At 37.8% G+C, this 17,246-nt stretch overlaps 1 protein-coding gene across 8 annotated transcripts in view; it reads left to right on the forward strand.

Annotated features, from left to right (window-relative positions):
* CDC42BPA (CDC42 binding protein kinase alpha) overlaps positions 1–17,246 on the forward strand; it is a 350,869-nt gene that overhangs the window by 248,014 nt on the left and 85,609 nt on the right. For all 8 annotated transcript variants that reach the window (XM_027612777.2, XM_027612773.2, XM_027612774.2 and 5 more), the window contains 2 exons: positions 1,274–1,521; positions 9,552–9,657. In XM_027612777.2, coding sequence (XP_027468578.1) covers positions 1,274–1,521; positions 9,552–9,657 — 354 coding nt within the window. The remainder of the gene's footprint in view (positions 1–1,273; positions 1,522–9,551; positions 9,658–17,246) is intronic.

Here is a 17,246-nt window from a genome sequence, read left to right on the forward strand (position 1 = left end):
CAAACCAGAACAGCAAACTAAGATTGTTTTGTAGGTGATGAAAAAAGTGAAAGAGCCATATAGGTAAGTGGTCAGGACTACTAATGTCGATTTAGACCTCATTTTTGTGGAGACACATGGAGCCAGAGTCGGACTGGCTGTGGCTCTTCCCGGTTCGGCCAAGCATTGCAAGACAGGTTGCCCCCAAAATGCTGGATGGTCTGAGTCTTGCGTGCAGTAGGTATGCCATCAGTAGTGCTTTAGTAAATGGTTAAATAGTTCAGTGGATACCCCAGAGACAGTTCTCCAGCCCAGTTGATGTCTCTGGGTTCTTTTTTTTTTTTTTTTTTAAGTATGTACCTCAAATGTGAAGAAGTGAGCATAGTTTTCTTTCAGCTTTAAATCAACTTCTGTTAACATTTTTCAGCCCTTATTACTGTTGTCAAAAAAGAACACAGTGTCCTCCAGGGCATGATTCCTTGTATCACTAAACATAAATCCAGGTTCTTTAGGTTTTAAAAATTTATCCTTGACCACCTGGGAAAATAGCATATAGCAAAGTAATGGAAAATTTCCAAAGCTCAGGATGTCTTACAGGCATAATCTCTGTATGTTTCTTTTCACCCTTTAGCCACAGTCTGGAAGAAGCTTTGGACTTTGTGTTTTCCTTGCACCTTATTACTGAGAATATATTTCATCCAAGTTTCTAAGAAGTTGGCTTTCAACTAAATTTCTTGTGTCTAATGCCCTACCTAAATGTCAAGAAACCTATCATTTTTTTCTAATAGATGTGAAAATGTTTGATTAGACCTTTCTCTTTCTCCCTAGACCATTGGAGAAGCCCCCTCTCTTTCCTTTTTGTACTGTCATTCCCTACCCCCATTTAATCTTCTAAAGACACAAGCATACTTAAAATCCTTTATTGGTTTCACATCAGAAATAGGTTGCAGTTAGATTTTTCTCTCACTCCATATACCAACAATAATTGTGTCTACATTAGAAATTTAAATATAAACAAATAATTATATAACTATGAGCAGAAATTACAGATAAATATATAATCTTGGTGTAAAGAAGGCTATAAAACACAACACAATAAGGGATTACGTACTGAGAAAAGTATTTGCAACATGTGGCCGACAAAAGGTGAATAGCCTTAATAAAGAAATATTGTTTATGTGATAATATACAAAAATAGTATTCAGCTATATGAACAGTTCTTTATATTATAGAAAGAAGTTATTTGATATTTTATTCTTATAGATGAACCAATTTTTTGTTATTACTTCTGTAGCAAAAACAAATTAGTTACTCGCCAGGACTATGCAGCATAGAACATCAGCAAGAGATAACCAAACTAAAGACTGATTTAGAAAAGAAAAGTATCTTTTATGAAGAAGAATTGTCTAAAAGAGAAGGAATACATGCAAATGAAATTAAAAATCTGAAGAAAGAACTTCATGATTCAGAAGGCCAGCAACTTGCTCTCAACAAGGAAATTATGATTTTGAAAGACAAATTGGAAAAAAACAGGAGAGAGAGGTAAGAATCAAGTTATTTACTCTTTAATAAATATTTCCTGAATGCCTGTTGTGTGTCAGGGGCTGGAGATACATGGGCAGTCCACGTATCCCAGTCCTAAGGAGCCCAAAGCCAAGATCAGTAAATAGGAAATTATACTACAGCATGACAGGTAAGCACATGGGATAGTATAAGTGCAGGCAAAATGCAGGAGTTCCCGTAGACGAGGCACAAAGGATAACTTCGGTATGTCTGGGTTTTTTGGACAAAATTATGTCTAAGTTAAGACCAAAGAAATAAATTATCTAACTATGGAAGAGTGTCCAGATAGACATAGCAGGATGTGCTAGGATGGAGAGGAAAAGAGGGGAGCATGGCACATTCAGAAGACTAGGCTGTTCCTGATGGTGAAGCCATAGAAAGCCAGATGAGAGGGTGAGAAGTGGGTCTGCAGAGGGAAGTAGAGGCAAGATCATGAAGGAGTTTGGGCGTCATCCTGAGGCCCTTGGAGGCAGGTGACAGGGTGGTACTCGTGGTTTTGAAAGATCACTCTTGTTTCTGTGTGGAGTGGGACTGAGGGGGGCAGATGGCAGGTAGGAACCTGGCTGTGGGAAATGAGCAGGACCGTAGGTGCTGACCGCGAAGGTGGAGGGAAGCATGTGGGCTCGGAAGGTCCCAGAGACCCAGAACCTGGGTGCCGTAATGGCCAGATGTGAGAAATTGCTGCTGGGACCCGGGATCCTGTTTTTAGGCAGCTGAATGTATGCTATTGTCATTCTCAACTTATATTGGAAGCCAAAATTTATTTAGTTTGGTCCATTCATTCAACAAAATTTTTTTAGGACCTATGGTGGGTAAAGCACTGTTATAGGCCCTGGGAACGTAGCAGTGGATAGACAAAAAAAATCTCTGTCCTTATGGAGCTTTCCTTTAGTTAGGTGAAAGTCTACAAACAAAATAAGTAAAATATAGAATATATTAGGTAATGATAAATGCCAAGAACAAAAAATACTGCACAAGACAGGGCCATGAAGCATTGAGGGGGCAATTAAATTGTCTGTATAGACTGGTCTGGGGAAATTATGCTGAGAAGGTAATTGAAGTAAGGGCTAAAGAAAGTAGGGAGGCATCTCTACAGATGTAGGAGAAGAGTACACGGAGTACAGTCTGTTAAAAAAATAACAAGAAGGCAAAACTAGGGAGACAGTATAAGGATCAGTGCTTGCCGGGGCTTGGGGGAGGGTGGAGGTGTCTAGGAGGATGTCCAGGGCAGTGCAGCTACTCTGCATGATGCTGTGATGGTGGGTGCATGTCGTTGAACATGTGTCCAAATCCTGACATAAGCCTTGGAGTTTGAGTGATGCTGATGGGTCCACTGCAAGTTCACTGACGAAACACATGCTCCACCCTGGTGGGGGTGGTGGGGTGGGGAGGCTGTACCTGTGTTTAGGGGGGCAGGGGGTATGTGGGAAATCTCTGCTATGAACCTAAAACTTTTCTAAAAAATAAAGTCTATTAAATACAATAATAAGGAGGCCAATATGGCCAAGGTAGACTTAAGAGGAAAGTGTAGTAGGAGATAAGTACAAGAGGGACCCGGGCCAGATCACACAAGGCTTTGTGACAGGTGACTTCTGGTTATTTGCTCTGAATAAAACCATTGCAGGGACGTACTGCAGAATTTTGAGTGGAAAATTGACAAATACTGGGTTGTGTTTTAACAGGGTCACTCTGACTACTGAGTTAAGAACAGTCTGACTTAGATAAGAGAAAAGCATGGAAATAATTTAGAAGGTTATCACAGTAGTCCAGGCCCAAGAGGATGGTGGGTTGGCCTAGGGTAGAGGCAGAAGTGGTGGTAAGACGTGTTGGAATTCTGATATTCCTTAAAAGTAAAGACACTGGTCTCTGCTGGTGGACTAGATATGGAGGGAGAAAGGAAGAAGAGAAGAAGAATCACGGATGATACTGAGGTTTCAGGCCTTAGCAGTTAGGAGATTATAGTTACCGTTTAGAGAGAACAGTGCAAGGGAAGCACATTTGGGATAGGAGTATTACTGGGAGCTCATTTTAAACATGTTTGAGATGCCCACTAGACACCCACATGGAGATGTCAAGTAGGTCATTGGGTAGATCAGCCTAGATTTTAGGGCTAGAGATAAAATCCTGGGAGTAGTTTATCACTTACATGGTATTTAAAACAGTGAGACTCTGTGAGATCACTTAGTGATTGGTAGAGATAGAAAAGAGGTTCAGCACTGCCCTGGGGTGCTCCAATCTTTAGGACTTTGGAAATGAGGAAGAAACAGCCAAGTGGACAGCCAAGAATAATAGGAAGAAGACTGGCTGATTTGGTTCCTGGAAACCACGTGATGAAGCATATCAAATGTCTACATGTTACGTGAGATGAGGTCTGAATCAAGTAAGATGAGGTCCAAACAATGACAGTTGAATTTTAACAATATGAGGCTTATTGGTAACTTTGATAAGAACAATCAGTGGAACAGGAGGGGCAAAAACCCCACAGTGGGACCCAAGACTTGAAGGAGAGCAGCTGGAAAACAGAATAGTGGTGGGAATCTCTTAAAAGCAAGCAGTGCAAGGAAGCAGTAGCCAGAGGAGAAATTTATCTCAAAAGAAGTTAGTTTTGCGTTTTGTTTCTGTTTTTAGATGGGAGAAATAACACCATGGTTGTAATCTGATAGGAATTATCCAACAGGTGGAGAAAAGTGGAGAAACCATGTAACTTGAACAGGTGTATGGGTGGAGGGTTTGGCCTGAGCTGTGCTTTTCACCTAGAGAAAGAGAAGAGAAAGTAGAGTGTATGAGGAAGGTAAATAGGGTGGTAAGGAACTTGTTTATGTGTGGAGCTCTCCTGAGTTGGGCATGTTGAATTTGAGGTGCTTGGTGAGACATCTTTGTGGAGATACCAAGTCAGCAGTTGAAGCAAGCCCAGAAAAGCTTCAGATTAAGTTCAGAGTTCATCAGCATAACAGATAATTGGATTCAGGTGGTGTAGTAGATGAGCCAGCTCAGGGGAAGTGTGCAGAGAGACAGGTCAAGCTCTAGAATGGAATACCCAGGAGCATTGGTATTTTGGGGAAGGACAGAAAGAGGGGAGTCCAGAGGGCAGAGATGGAGACTGGAAATCGGAGAGCATGGTGTCACTGAAGCCAAGAGAAGGTAGCATTTCAAGAGGGAGGAAGTGGATGACACTGTCAAAGATGGCAGGTAGATTGGGTGTGGTAACAGGACTGTGGCCAGTTGTGAGAGAACAGGTTTTTGAGGTGGTGGCGTAGCAGAAGCCAGATTTTGTGTGGTGAACAGATAGGTGATGAGGAAATGGATACAGCACACCCTGTCAGGGTTTCCAGATGGTTCCCAGTGAACAGGAAGGCAGGGAATTGGCAAATGAAGCATGACATAGGGTTCAGGGAAGAGTGTGTTCGTTTTGTTTTCATATGGAAGAGACTTTAGCTTTGTTTAGTGCTAGTAGGAAAAAACAAGAGTTTTACATAGAAATTTTACTCAGTTTATTTGTGTACATATTTTTCTGAAAGGCTTCTTTGTAATTTTTCAAGTTTTTGTCATTGTTTGTTATTTGGAGTTGCTTCTGAATCAAGAAAGATGATTTTTTAAATTTTATTTAAATTTAAGTTAGTTAACATATAGTGCATCATTAGTTTCAGGGGTAGAGTTCAGTGATTCATCAGTTGTATATAACACCCAGTGCTCATTATATCACATGCCCTCCTTCATGTCCATCACCCACTTACCCTGATCCTCCACCCACCTCCCCTCCACAACCCTCAGTCTGTTTCCTATAGTTAAGAGTCTCTTGTGGTTTGTCTCCCTCTCTGTTTTCATCTTACTTTATTTTTTCTTTCATTTCCCTATGATCCTCTGTTTTGTTAAATTCCACATATGAGTGAAATCCTATGGTATTTGTCTTTGACTGACTTATTTTGCTTAGCATAATACATTCCAGCTCCATCCACATCATTGCAAATGGCAAGATTCCATTTCTTTTTGATGGGTGAGTAATATTCCAGTGTGAGTTTGTGCACGCGTGCACGTGTGTGTATATACACATCTTCTTTATCCACTCATCCATCAATGGACATCTGGGCTCTTTCCATATTTTGGCCATTGTTGCTATAAACATTGGGGTGCAAACATAACTAAATTTTGACTATTGATAATTTTTTTTAAAGTGCCATGTTTGCCTGCACACAGGATGGTTTTTTTCCCCCAGAATTTATAATTTAAAATATAATTTCATTTATAATCACTAATATAGTGATGTAAGAAGTTTTTAAGATTAGGGGCGCCTGGGTGGCTCAGTTGTTAAGCATCTTCCTTCAGCTCAGGTCATGATCCCAGGGTCCTGGGATTGAGCCCCACATCGGGCTCCCTGCTCAGCGGGAAGCCTGCTTCTCCCTCTCCCACTCCCACTCCCTCTGCTTGTGTTCCCTCTCTCGCTGTCTCTCTCTCTGTCAAATAAATAAATAAAATCTTTTTTAAAAAAAGACGTTTTTAAGATTACATTTTTAAAATCAGCCATTATTCAGGTTCTTTGTTGACTTGGAATCAATCATATGAAATTACCCAGAAGAGATCCACATTGAATTCCATTTACTGCTAAGATATAAACCTCTTTAAATTTTTTTTATTGAATATGACACACAGTGTTACCTTAGTTTCAGGTGTACAACATGGTGATTCTCTACAGGTTATGCTGTGCTCACCAGTGTAGCTACCATCTGTGACTGTATGACACCATTACAGTATCATTGACTAGATTCCCTAGGCTGTGCCTTTTATTTCTATATCTTATTCATTCCATAACTGGCACCTCCTGCTCTGCTTCACCCATTTTCCCATCCTCCACTACCCTTCCCTTCTGGCAACCATCAGTTCTCTGTATTTATGGGTCTGATTCTGCTTTTCGTGTGTTAGCTTAATACCCTTTAGGCCCATCCATGTTACCACAAATGGCAAGATCTCATCCCTTTTTATGGCTGTGTAATAGTCCATTTTGTATGTATATACCACATCTCCCTTATCCATTTGCCTATTGATGGACACTTAGCTTGCTCCCATATCTTTGCTTTGTAAATAAGGCTGCAGTAAACATAAGGGTGCATATATCTTTTCAAATTAGTGTTTTCATTTTCCTCAGGTAAATACCGAGTAGTGGAATAACTGGATCATTTCTATTTTTAATTTTTTGAGGCATCTCTCTACTGTTTTCCACCATGACTGCACTGGTTTGTGTTCCCACCAACAGTGTGCGAGGGTTCCTTTTTTTCCCACATCTTTGCCATCACTTATTTCTTGTCTTTTTTATGTTAGCCATTCTGACAAGTGTGAGGTGATATCTTATCATGGTTTTGACTTGCATTTCCCTGATGATCAATGATGTTGAGCATCTTTTCATGTGTCTGTTGGCTGTCTGTATGTTGTCTTTAGAAAAATGTCTATTCAGGTCTTCTTCCCATTTTTTAATTGGATTACTTGGGGGTTTTTTGGTGTTGACTTGTATACGTTCTTTGTATATTTTGGATATTAATCCCTTATCAGATATGTCACTTGTAAATATTTTCACCCATTCAGTAGTTTGCCTTTTCGTTTTGATGATGGTTTCCTGTGCAAGTTTTTTATTTTGATGTAATCCCAACAGTTTATTTTTGCTTTTGTTTCCCTTGTCTTAGGTATATCTAAAAAAAAATGTTGCTATGACCAGTGTCAGAGAAATTACTGCCTGTGTTCTTTTCTAGGAATTTTATCAGGTCTCACATTTAGATCTTTAATCCGTTTTTATTTTATTTTTGTGTATGGTGTGGGAAAGTGGTCCAGTTTCATTCTTTTGCATGTGGCTGTCCAGCTTTCCCAGCACCATTTATTGAAGAGACTATCTTTTCCCCATTGTATATTCTTGCCTTCTTTCTCATAGATTAATTCATCATATAAGTGTGGGTTTATTTCTGGGTTCTCTGTTCCATTGATCCTTGTGTTTATTTTTAAGTCAGTACCTTACTGCTTTAATTACTACAGCTTTGTAGTATGTCTTGAAATCTTGTAGTACACCTCCAGCTTTGTTCTTGTTCCTCAAGACTGCTTTGGCTTGGGGTCTTTTGTGGTGCCATACAAATATTAGTTTTACATGTTCTAGTTCTTTGAAAAATGCTGTTGCTACTTTCCTGGGTATTGCACTGAATCTGTAGATTGTTTTGGCTAGTATGGACAATTTTAACAATATTAATTCTTCCAGTCCATGTGCATAGACTGTCTTTCCATTTGTTTGCATCATCTTCAATTTCTTTCATAGTTTTCAGAGTACAGGTCTTTCACCACCTTGTTTAAGTTTATTCCTAGCTATTTTATTTATTCTTTTTCATGTGATTATAAATGCAATTGTTTTCTTAATTTCTCCTTCTCCTACTTTGTAATTAGTGGATTAGTGAAATGCTACCAATTTCTGGGTATTAATTTTGTATCCTGCAACTTTACTGAATTCATTTATTTCAGTAGTTTTTTTTTAGTGGAGTCTTCAGGGTTTTCTAGTTATAGTATCATGTCATCTGCAAATAGTGACAGTTTAACTTCTTCCTTACCAGTATGAATCCTCATATTCCCCCTTTTTTTCTTTGTCTGATTGCTGTGGCTCCAACTTCCAGTACTATGTTGAATCAAAGTGGTAAGAGTGGACATCCTTACAGGAAAAGCTCTCAGTTTTTCTCCATTATGGAGGATGTTTGCTGTGGCCTGGACTTTTATTTTGGGGAAGAGTTTTGATTACCAATTAAATTTTGTTACTAGTAATTGGTCTGTTCAGATTTTTTTGTTTCGTCCTGATTCAATTTGGAAGATAGTGTGTTTCTGGGAATTTATCCATTTCTTCTAGTTTGTCAAATTTGTTGGCATACATTTTTCATAGTATTCTCTTATTCTTTGTATTTCTGTGGTATCAGTTCTGTTTTGTTTCTGATTTTATGTATTTGAGTCTTTTTTTCTTGATGAGTCTAGGTAAGGGTTTATCAGTTTTGTTTATCTTTTCAAAGAACCAGTTCTTGGTTTCATTATGGGTTTTTTCTTTTTTTTTAATCTCTATTTCATGTATGTCTGCTCTGATCTTTATTATTTCCTTTCTTCTACTCCCCTTGGATTTCATTTGTCTTTTTTTTTTTTCCTCTCATTTAGGTATAAAGTTAGATTGTTTTGGGGGGCTTCTTATTTCTTGAGTTGACCTGTATTACTGGATATTTCCCTCTTAGAACTGCTTTTGCTGTGTCAGAGATTTTGGACCATTGTGTTTTCATTTTCATTTGTCTCCATGTATATTTTTTTTATTTCTTTGATTTCTTCATTGACCCATTGGTTGTTTAGAATATAAGTCTCTTCATCTGCATTTCAACTCACTGTTTGAAAACTGATTCCCCTTTCTCCCTTAGGTGGTTTCCAAAAAGTCTGTTAGCACTGTGTTTACCACTAAGGGTGAGTCAGTTGTGCCTCGCAGAACTATCATTTTAAATAAGTTTTATAATATTAAATTTGTTGTGTATGTATGCATATGTGTGTAGGTAGGTACGTAGGTAGGTAGGTACTTAGGTAAGAAGAAAGGAAGGGCTAAATATATTGAGAGAACTATTGGAAATTTCACTGAGGGTTTGCTAGATCTTGAACTGAGTATAAGGAATCATGCTGGGGCCCATGTATCCCCCTCTTTCCCTAACCTCTTCATTTTCTCATACTTTCTTGTACATATGCAACCAAATAAGGTGAGCACAGTAATGAAGTCTACAAATCACAGATGTCTTCTCAGATTTTCAAATGAAAAACAAAGTAGATGTTGTTAGGCAGACAAGTCTATTAATTAAAAGAGAATGATTGTGACTTTTAATTTTAGGGGGGAAGATTGGGATTTGGCACATTTAACATATGTGACTTTTCAGAATAAAAGCATATGGTACAGTAGCCAGTCGGAGATACCATTATTTTAACTTTAATTCCATTCCTTTTTTCCCCCCCTTATGTTTCAAATTGTGTAGTCAAAGTGAAAGGGAAGAATTTGAAAATGAGTTCAAACAACAGTATGAACGAGAAAAAGTATTATTAACTGAAGAAAATAAAAAACTGACAAGTGAACTTGATAAGGTGAGTGATACAATCTAATTTGTATTCCCTGAGCATGTGCTAGATGTTCAGCACTGTGATAGAAATTGTAGAAATAATTTTATGTTTGATGCACAGTTTGGGTTTACTATTCCTCCTTATACACAGGATTACGTAGACGGTACAGGCAAGTTTTCATTACACCAGTCTGTATAGGAGTTCCGAAGAGAGGGTTTTACTTATCTTAATTCTTTGTCCCATTTATTTTTTGAGCCTCTATTCTTTATTTCACTTTCCATCTATTCTCTTTTTCACTCTTTCCTCTCATACTTAGCACTTACTCTTTCATGGCTGTTGGAGTTAAGCTGGCCATTGGCAAGAACAGGAATATTTAGGCCAAACTGGAGAAGTTTTGACAACTATGATGTCCTATTCATGGTGGAGAACTGCGAGTAGCTAGAAATAATATCATTGGTAGGTAGGAATCCAGGGAAACCAGCTCTGCCTAAACCGCTGTAGCTTGAGTAAAGAGCAGAACCATAGATTAAACTTAGACTCAGCCAGATTTGTGAACAAAATGTCAAATACTTAAAAGGAATGTTTTTCTGTTTAGTAGCTGAGATTTCTTGAACTGCCATTATTCTGCATTTCTTTTGTCAGTTCTTAACAAACAGTTGTAAAAATCCTAATATTATCCAGATGTTTTAATAGTCTTATTTATATTTAATTAAGAACATTTGGGTAATTGTGTTTTATAATGATTTCTAGGATTTTCCTGCAGTAAAAGTACTTTGTTCAGTTATTAGTTATTCTAATAACAGATTGAAATACCATGACTAAATAGTCATAAAAGAGAGACTTTTTATTGTCTCTCAGTTTTCCCTTGTGTTCCATGCATCTTTCACTACTTTCCTCATGACTGTTTGGTTCTTTACACATTAATAATGACTTTGCTTGTTTGCTTGACAACTGTTTGAGAAACAATTCCATTTATCCGTTTTGTAAAGTCTTATGGAGCTGATGTACACAGACACTGTGGGAAGTGGCCAGGGATAGTAAGTAGTATGAATGTTTTGTTTACAGTACAAAGAGTATATGAAGGTGATTGTGTAACTCTTAGTTATTTCCACTAAAATAAAACTAACAGTATTTGAATTTTATTCAAATAGGTCACATAGTTTTTATTTCATGTGTTTGACTAATATGACTGTAAAATTAAACATTATTTCTGTCTATTAGAATTTAAGATTCTGTTAAGAGTTACCTTGATGTAAGAAATGTAATTAAACTCTAGAAGGCCTCTGCATGTAGTTTCTAAACAAATTACCTAGTAAAAAATGTATATAGTTCAAGAAAAATTGTATTAAATAATAATCAAATTGAATGTAGATCAAATCTTGTATTCATCCCTTGGTTTTATTTCATTAGTAACCATAAAGTTCTGCCGAGTTTTCCAGAAATACATATTTAGAGATAATTTGTAAGCAGTACTCTTTTTGATTCTGATGAGATGCAAAGGATAAAAATAAAAACCTGTCTCCTAAGTTAATAAAAGTAGAACATTACCTTTTCTTACTAAATTGAAAGTTATGATGAAGGATTAGTAGAACTTTGAGAGCAAATTTGTATGGTGAGTAAATATTTAATGACAAGTGATAACAAGGAAATATTTATTCCTGGAGAAATAGAGATGGATCTGGGTTCTGCTACCTTTTAAGCCTCTTCCCTATATTTGTTCCTTTTACAGCATTTGCTTCTCTTCCTCCTTAACTCTCAGTTCACCTTAACTGAGCATCTTCACTGTTTCTTTCTGTTCAGTCATTTTCTGATTTGGTTTGAACTGTGTTTTTTCACCAAGAGGGATAACCAAAGAATACTTTTGCCGTTGCTCTACCAGCTCTTCTGTCTGGAACCTGAGCGGAGAGCTGAATTTCTTCTCAGCAGAACTTATGGCATAGAAGCCAGAAAACAACTATTAGGTTAATTTTGAAATTTATTTAATTAATACTTTGAATAGATTCTCACATTCACATTTTTTTATTATGTTCAATTAGCCAACATTTTTAAACTCCACAAATTAAAATTTAAAAGGAAATTACAGAGGGGTGCCTGGGTGACTTAATCAGTTAAGTGTAGAAGTCTTGATTTCAGCTCAGGTCATGATCTCAGGGTCGTGAGATGAAGCCCCAACTCAGGCGCCATGCTAGGCATGGAGCCTGCTTGGGTTTCTCTCTCTCTCACTCTGCCCCTCCCTCCACACCTCCACACCGCCACCCACCACTCATGCTCTCTCTCTCTCTCAAAAAAAAAAGAAATCGAAAAAAAGTTCGTTGATATTTTCAGAAGTCTGGTGAGTTTCATTTATTTTTTTAGAGAGAAGAGAGAGCACACATGAGTGGGGGTAGAGGAGGAGTGAAGGGCAGAGGGAGAGAATCTTAAGCAGGCTCCAAGCCCAGCCCAGAGCCCCACAGGGTGAGGTTTGATCTCATGACCCTGAGATCATGATCTAAGCCAAAATCAAGAGTTGGACACTTAACTGACTGATCCACCCAGGCACCCCTGTTAAGTTTTACTTTTTATTAAAAGATAACTTATTGCAAGTAAAATTAGCCATGTATGTTAGGGAAAGTAAATGGCTTCCCATAAGGAAAAGTATTATTTGTATCTTGTTCTTAAATTATTATTTTACAAAAAAGCAAAATTATAAAAATTACATAAAAGTTACCCATGATCTCATTACCACAAAACAACTATTTTAATTTTATATGTTCCTTTCCAGGTTTTGTTTGTATAAATATTATTACGTAGGTGCAGTCATACATGCATTCTGTTTTCTAATATGCCTTTCACTTAAAACGTCATGAGCATGTTTCCATATTCTATACTATGCTACTATTCCATCCTATAAGCCAGATATGTCAAGGTACAAATAGTAAAACCTGATTCTCATTCCCAAACAAGCAAAATGAACTAATACTTGGCTAGAATTTACTGAGGACAGGTCCTCTTCTGAGTTACTTTATATAAATCACTTAAGCCTCACAAAAACTCTATGAGGTGTTCCCTATTACTCTTGCCATCTTGTAGATGAGGAGACTGAGGCAGAGGGGGATGAGACTCCTTTCCTAATCAGAGAACTAGGAAGTGGCCAGATGGAATTTGAATACAGGCAGTCTGGTTCCAGAGTACATGCTTTTATTCAGTAATAATGAAAAGATTAACATTTCTCTAATACTGAACAAGTCTACTTAAAACTACTTGTAACTGTTGTAACATGGCCTTGCAAAATTTGTGTTTTCTGTCCTTCCTGCAGATGTCTAGCTGATCTCACTCACAAATTAGTTGGGAGGGCTGTCAAAAGCAATGATAATTAAAAATAATGTGTTGTAGGAATTAGTGAAGACATTGCATCTGCAAAAAATTTTCCCAAAAACAGCCAATAAACTTCTGTCTATGCTAACATGAAGAGATTGATGAATCCTCTCAAGAAAAAAAAAATTTTTCAAAGTGCACCCAGTTGTCAAAAACAACCATTTTGGAGCTCTGGAAATTAACCAGAGGAAGACCACTACAAAACATTGATGAGATAAATGAAGGAATATCTAAACAAATGGAGAGATGTACCCTGTTAATGGATTGAAAGACTTGGAATTCTTAGGACCTCAGTTCTCCTCTAATGTATAAATTCAGGGAAATCCCTATCAAAATTCCGGTAGGCTCTGGAATTGAGAAGCTCATCCTTAAATTTATTTGGGAATACAAAAGACCTATAATAGCCTTGTGCAACAAAAATTGGAGGATTTACCTGACAGTCTTTGGAAACTTACTAATAGTATTGGCATGATGGAACCATAGATTATTGGTCTAAAAATAAGCCCTCATATTTATGGCCAATTCATTTTCAGCCAAAGTGCCAATGCAATTCAAAGGGAGAAGAATAATCTTTTCAACAAATGGTGCTGGAACACTTGGATATCCATGTGCAAAAAAATTAACTTAAATTTTTATACTATATAAAAACATTAACTCAAAGTGGATCATAAACGGAAACGTGAGAGATAATCATAGGAGAAAATCTTCATGATTTAGGGTTAGTCGAAAATTTCATAGATATAAATTAAAAGTACAACCCATGAGAGAAAAATAATAAACTGTACTTCATCACATCTAAAGACAACATTAAGAAAACTAAAAGACATACACAGATGAGGAGGAAACATTTGCAAATCACTTACCTGATAAGAAACATATTTAAAATATAGAAAGAACTTAAAACTCAAGAATAAGAAATAATGCAAATAACCCAGTGAAAAAATGGGGGGAAAATTTGAGTAGACATTTCATGAAAGAGATATGAATGACAGGCACGTAAAAAGATGTTCATTGTCATTAGGAAAATGTGAACTAAAACCACAGTTATGTACCGCTGTACACCCTCAAGAACAAGTGGAATCAGTAAGAGTGACCATACCAACTTTTGGCAAGGATATGGCAGAACTAGAACTCCTGCACTGCTTGTAGGAGCATCTGGTGGTGGTATAACCACTTCAGAAAATAGTTTCAAAGGTTCTCAAAAAGGTAAGCATACACTTACCATGTGTCCCAGAAATTCTTGTAGATATTTATTTAAGAGAATTGAAAACAGTCCTTTTAAAAACTTATGTATGAATGTTCATAGCGTCATTATTCACAATAGCAAACAACTGGGAACAGTACCAGTGCTCATCAGCTAGTGAACAAGCAAATGAAGTTTACTACTATCCATATGATAGAATACTACTCAGCTGGAAAAAGGAGTGAATTTCTGATGCACACAATACTGTGGTTGAACCTCAATATTGTGATGAGTGAAAGACAAAAAAACTCTACATGTTGTAGGATTTCATTGGTATTAAATTTCTTGGAAAAGCCAAAGTATAGAAACAGAAAACAGATCAGCAATGCCTGGAACTCAGGTTGAAGCCAGGACTGACTGCAAACCAGCAGTGGGGAAATTTCTCCTGTACCAAAACTGGATTGTGGTGATTGTTGCACAGCTGTTTAAATTTATTAAAAATCCAGTTTGGCTAGCCAAACTGTGGAAAGAGCCGAGATGCCCTTCAACAGATGAATGGATAAAGAAGATGTTGTCCATATATACAATGCGATATTACTCAGCCATCAGAAATGATGAATACCCAACTTTCACATCAACATGGATGGGACTGGAGGAGATTATGCTAAGTGAAATAAGTCAAGCAGAGAAAGTCAATTATCATGGTTTCACTTATTTGTAGAACATGAGGAATAGCATGGAGGACCTTAGGAGAAGGAAGGGGAAAATGAAGGTGGGGACATCGGAGGGTGAGACGAACCATGAGAGACTATGGACTTCGAGAAACAAACTGAGGGTTTTAGAGGGGAGTGGGATGGGGGAATGGGTTAGCCCGGTGATAGGTATTAAGGAGGACACATATTGCATGGAGCACTGGGTGTTATTCGAAAATAATGAATCATGGAACACTACATCAAAAACTAATGATGTACTTTATGGGGACTAACGTAACATAATAAAATTAAATTAAAAATAAATAAATTTATTAAAAATCCTTGAACCATACACTTGTAATGAATAAATTTTATTATATGTAAATTATACCTCAGTAAATCTGTAAAGAGAAAATAGCTGGTAAAGTACATTTTCAGAGGTGAGTGGCACACCTTGAGGTACAGAACTTCAATCCCTTATTCTTGGTGGACAAGTAAGGGTGTATGTTGGCACCAATAGCTTCTCTGGACCTCATTGCTTTCTGAGAAGACAGTGAGGTTGGAGATAGGGTAAACAGGGAATTACAGCTGTGCTCCTTTGGTAGAGGGAAAGAAATAAAACTGCATTGTGACTTGTGCCAAAACTGTCTATGTCTCACAGAAGTACAGGCCAAAAACACATGAGAACAACCCTAGGTCACTAGGAGGATTCCTGATCAGTTTAAGTGAGGGAACTGGCACACTGTGACCTGAGCCAGATCTGACTCTCAGACTAAGACCCATGAACTAAGAAGAATTTTTATATAACTTCTAAATAAGTTTTTGTAAGAAGAACAAGATGTGATGGAGGCTGTGTGTGTCCCACAAAGACAAAAATATGTACTACCTAATTCTTTATTGGAAAGTTTGCAGACCCCTGACTTAGAACGTGGCTTTAGCCTGTATTAGAAACTGAACCAAACATACACACACACACACACACACACACACATATATATATATATACACACACACACGTATGTGTAAAGACATTTATTGTAAGGAATTTGCTCACCTGATTATGGAGTCTGACAAGTCCCAAGAGCTGTAGTTTGCAGTCTGGAGACCCAAAAGAGCCTATGATATAGTTTCAGTCCACGTCCAAAGGGCTTGAGACCCAGGAAGAGCTGCTGTTTCCATAAGAGTCCAAAAGCAGGAAAAACTAACCTCCCAGCTTGAAGGAATTTAGGCAGGAGAAATTCCCTCGAATTCATCCTACTCCCTAGGGTCAGCCTTTTTGTTCTGCAGGCCTTTAGCTGATTGGTTGGGGCCACTGTGTTAGGGAGGGCAATCTGCTTTATTCAGTCTCCTGATTTAGATGTTAATTTCATCCAGAGACACCTTCACAGACACACCCAGAGTAATGTTTGATCACGCTTGTTGGCACCCTAAGACCCAGTCAGGTTAACACAGAAAATTAACCATCACTTGGCCTCTCATCCCCACAAACTTGTAAATAGCTCTTCTAGGAAACACTCATCTTCTTCAGGTTGAGTAATCAAAAAGAAACGAACACAGGAACACAGTATCTCTATAAACATACCAAAAAACAAGAAAGGAATAGTAGTAACTAATGCAGATTGAGACCATTTATCAGAAAAACTATAGCCATGAAATGAAAATTGAATGCAAATATTTTATCATAAATTTTTAAAAACTTATTAAAACTAACTTTTGCTTCTATAGCAGATTAGTTTACCTCATACCCACCACCTCACCAAGAGCTGGATTTTTTTTAAAAATTGTCAACATGGTGGGACTATTTCCTACAGTGTTTATCTGCCGGAAGGCATTGGAGAGAGAAGGCAGCCGTCATCACTGACCAAGATCCTATAGAGGAGTAGTGCAGAGAGATGAGCCCAGGACTCAATGCCGCTTTTCCTCTTGAGGCATTTGCTGATATGAAAGCAGTAGCTGAGGATCCAGGAAGCTGAGCACAGTATTCCACAGTCCCACAAGTTTGAAGAGATGAATACAAACTTTCAGTTGGACTCACTGAAAGGCTACATTTTAGGAATAAGAGTGAACCAGAAAGGGGCGTCTGGGTGGCTCAGTCGGTTAAGCGTCTGCCTTCTGCTCAGGTCATGATCCCAGGGTCCTGGGATCGAGCCCTGCATCGGGCTCCCTGCTCAGCGGGAAGCCTGCTTCTCCCTCCCCGCACTCCCCTGCTTGTGTTCCCTCGCTTGCTGTGTCTCTCTCTGTCAAATAAATAAATAAATCTTTAAAAAAAAAAAAAAAGAGTGAACCAGAAAGAGATGAGACCTCTCACTGACTGAAACCTAGCCTCCAAGTAACTCAATACCTGACCTGTCTTGAATCTAAATGTCTGCCAGAAGTAAAGGTAA

The sequence above is a fragment of the Zalophus californianus genome, chromosome 10 (assembly GCF_009762305.2).
Source record: "Zalophus californianus isolate mZalCal1 chromosome 10, mZalCal1.pri.v2, whole genome shotgun sequence".
In the NCBI taxonomy this organism is placed as follows: domain Eukaryota; kingdom Metazoa; phylum Chordata; class Mammalia; order Carnivora; family Otariidae; genus Zalophus; species Zalophus californianus.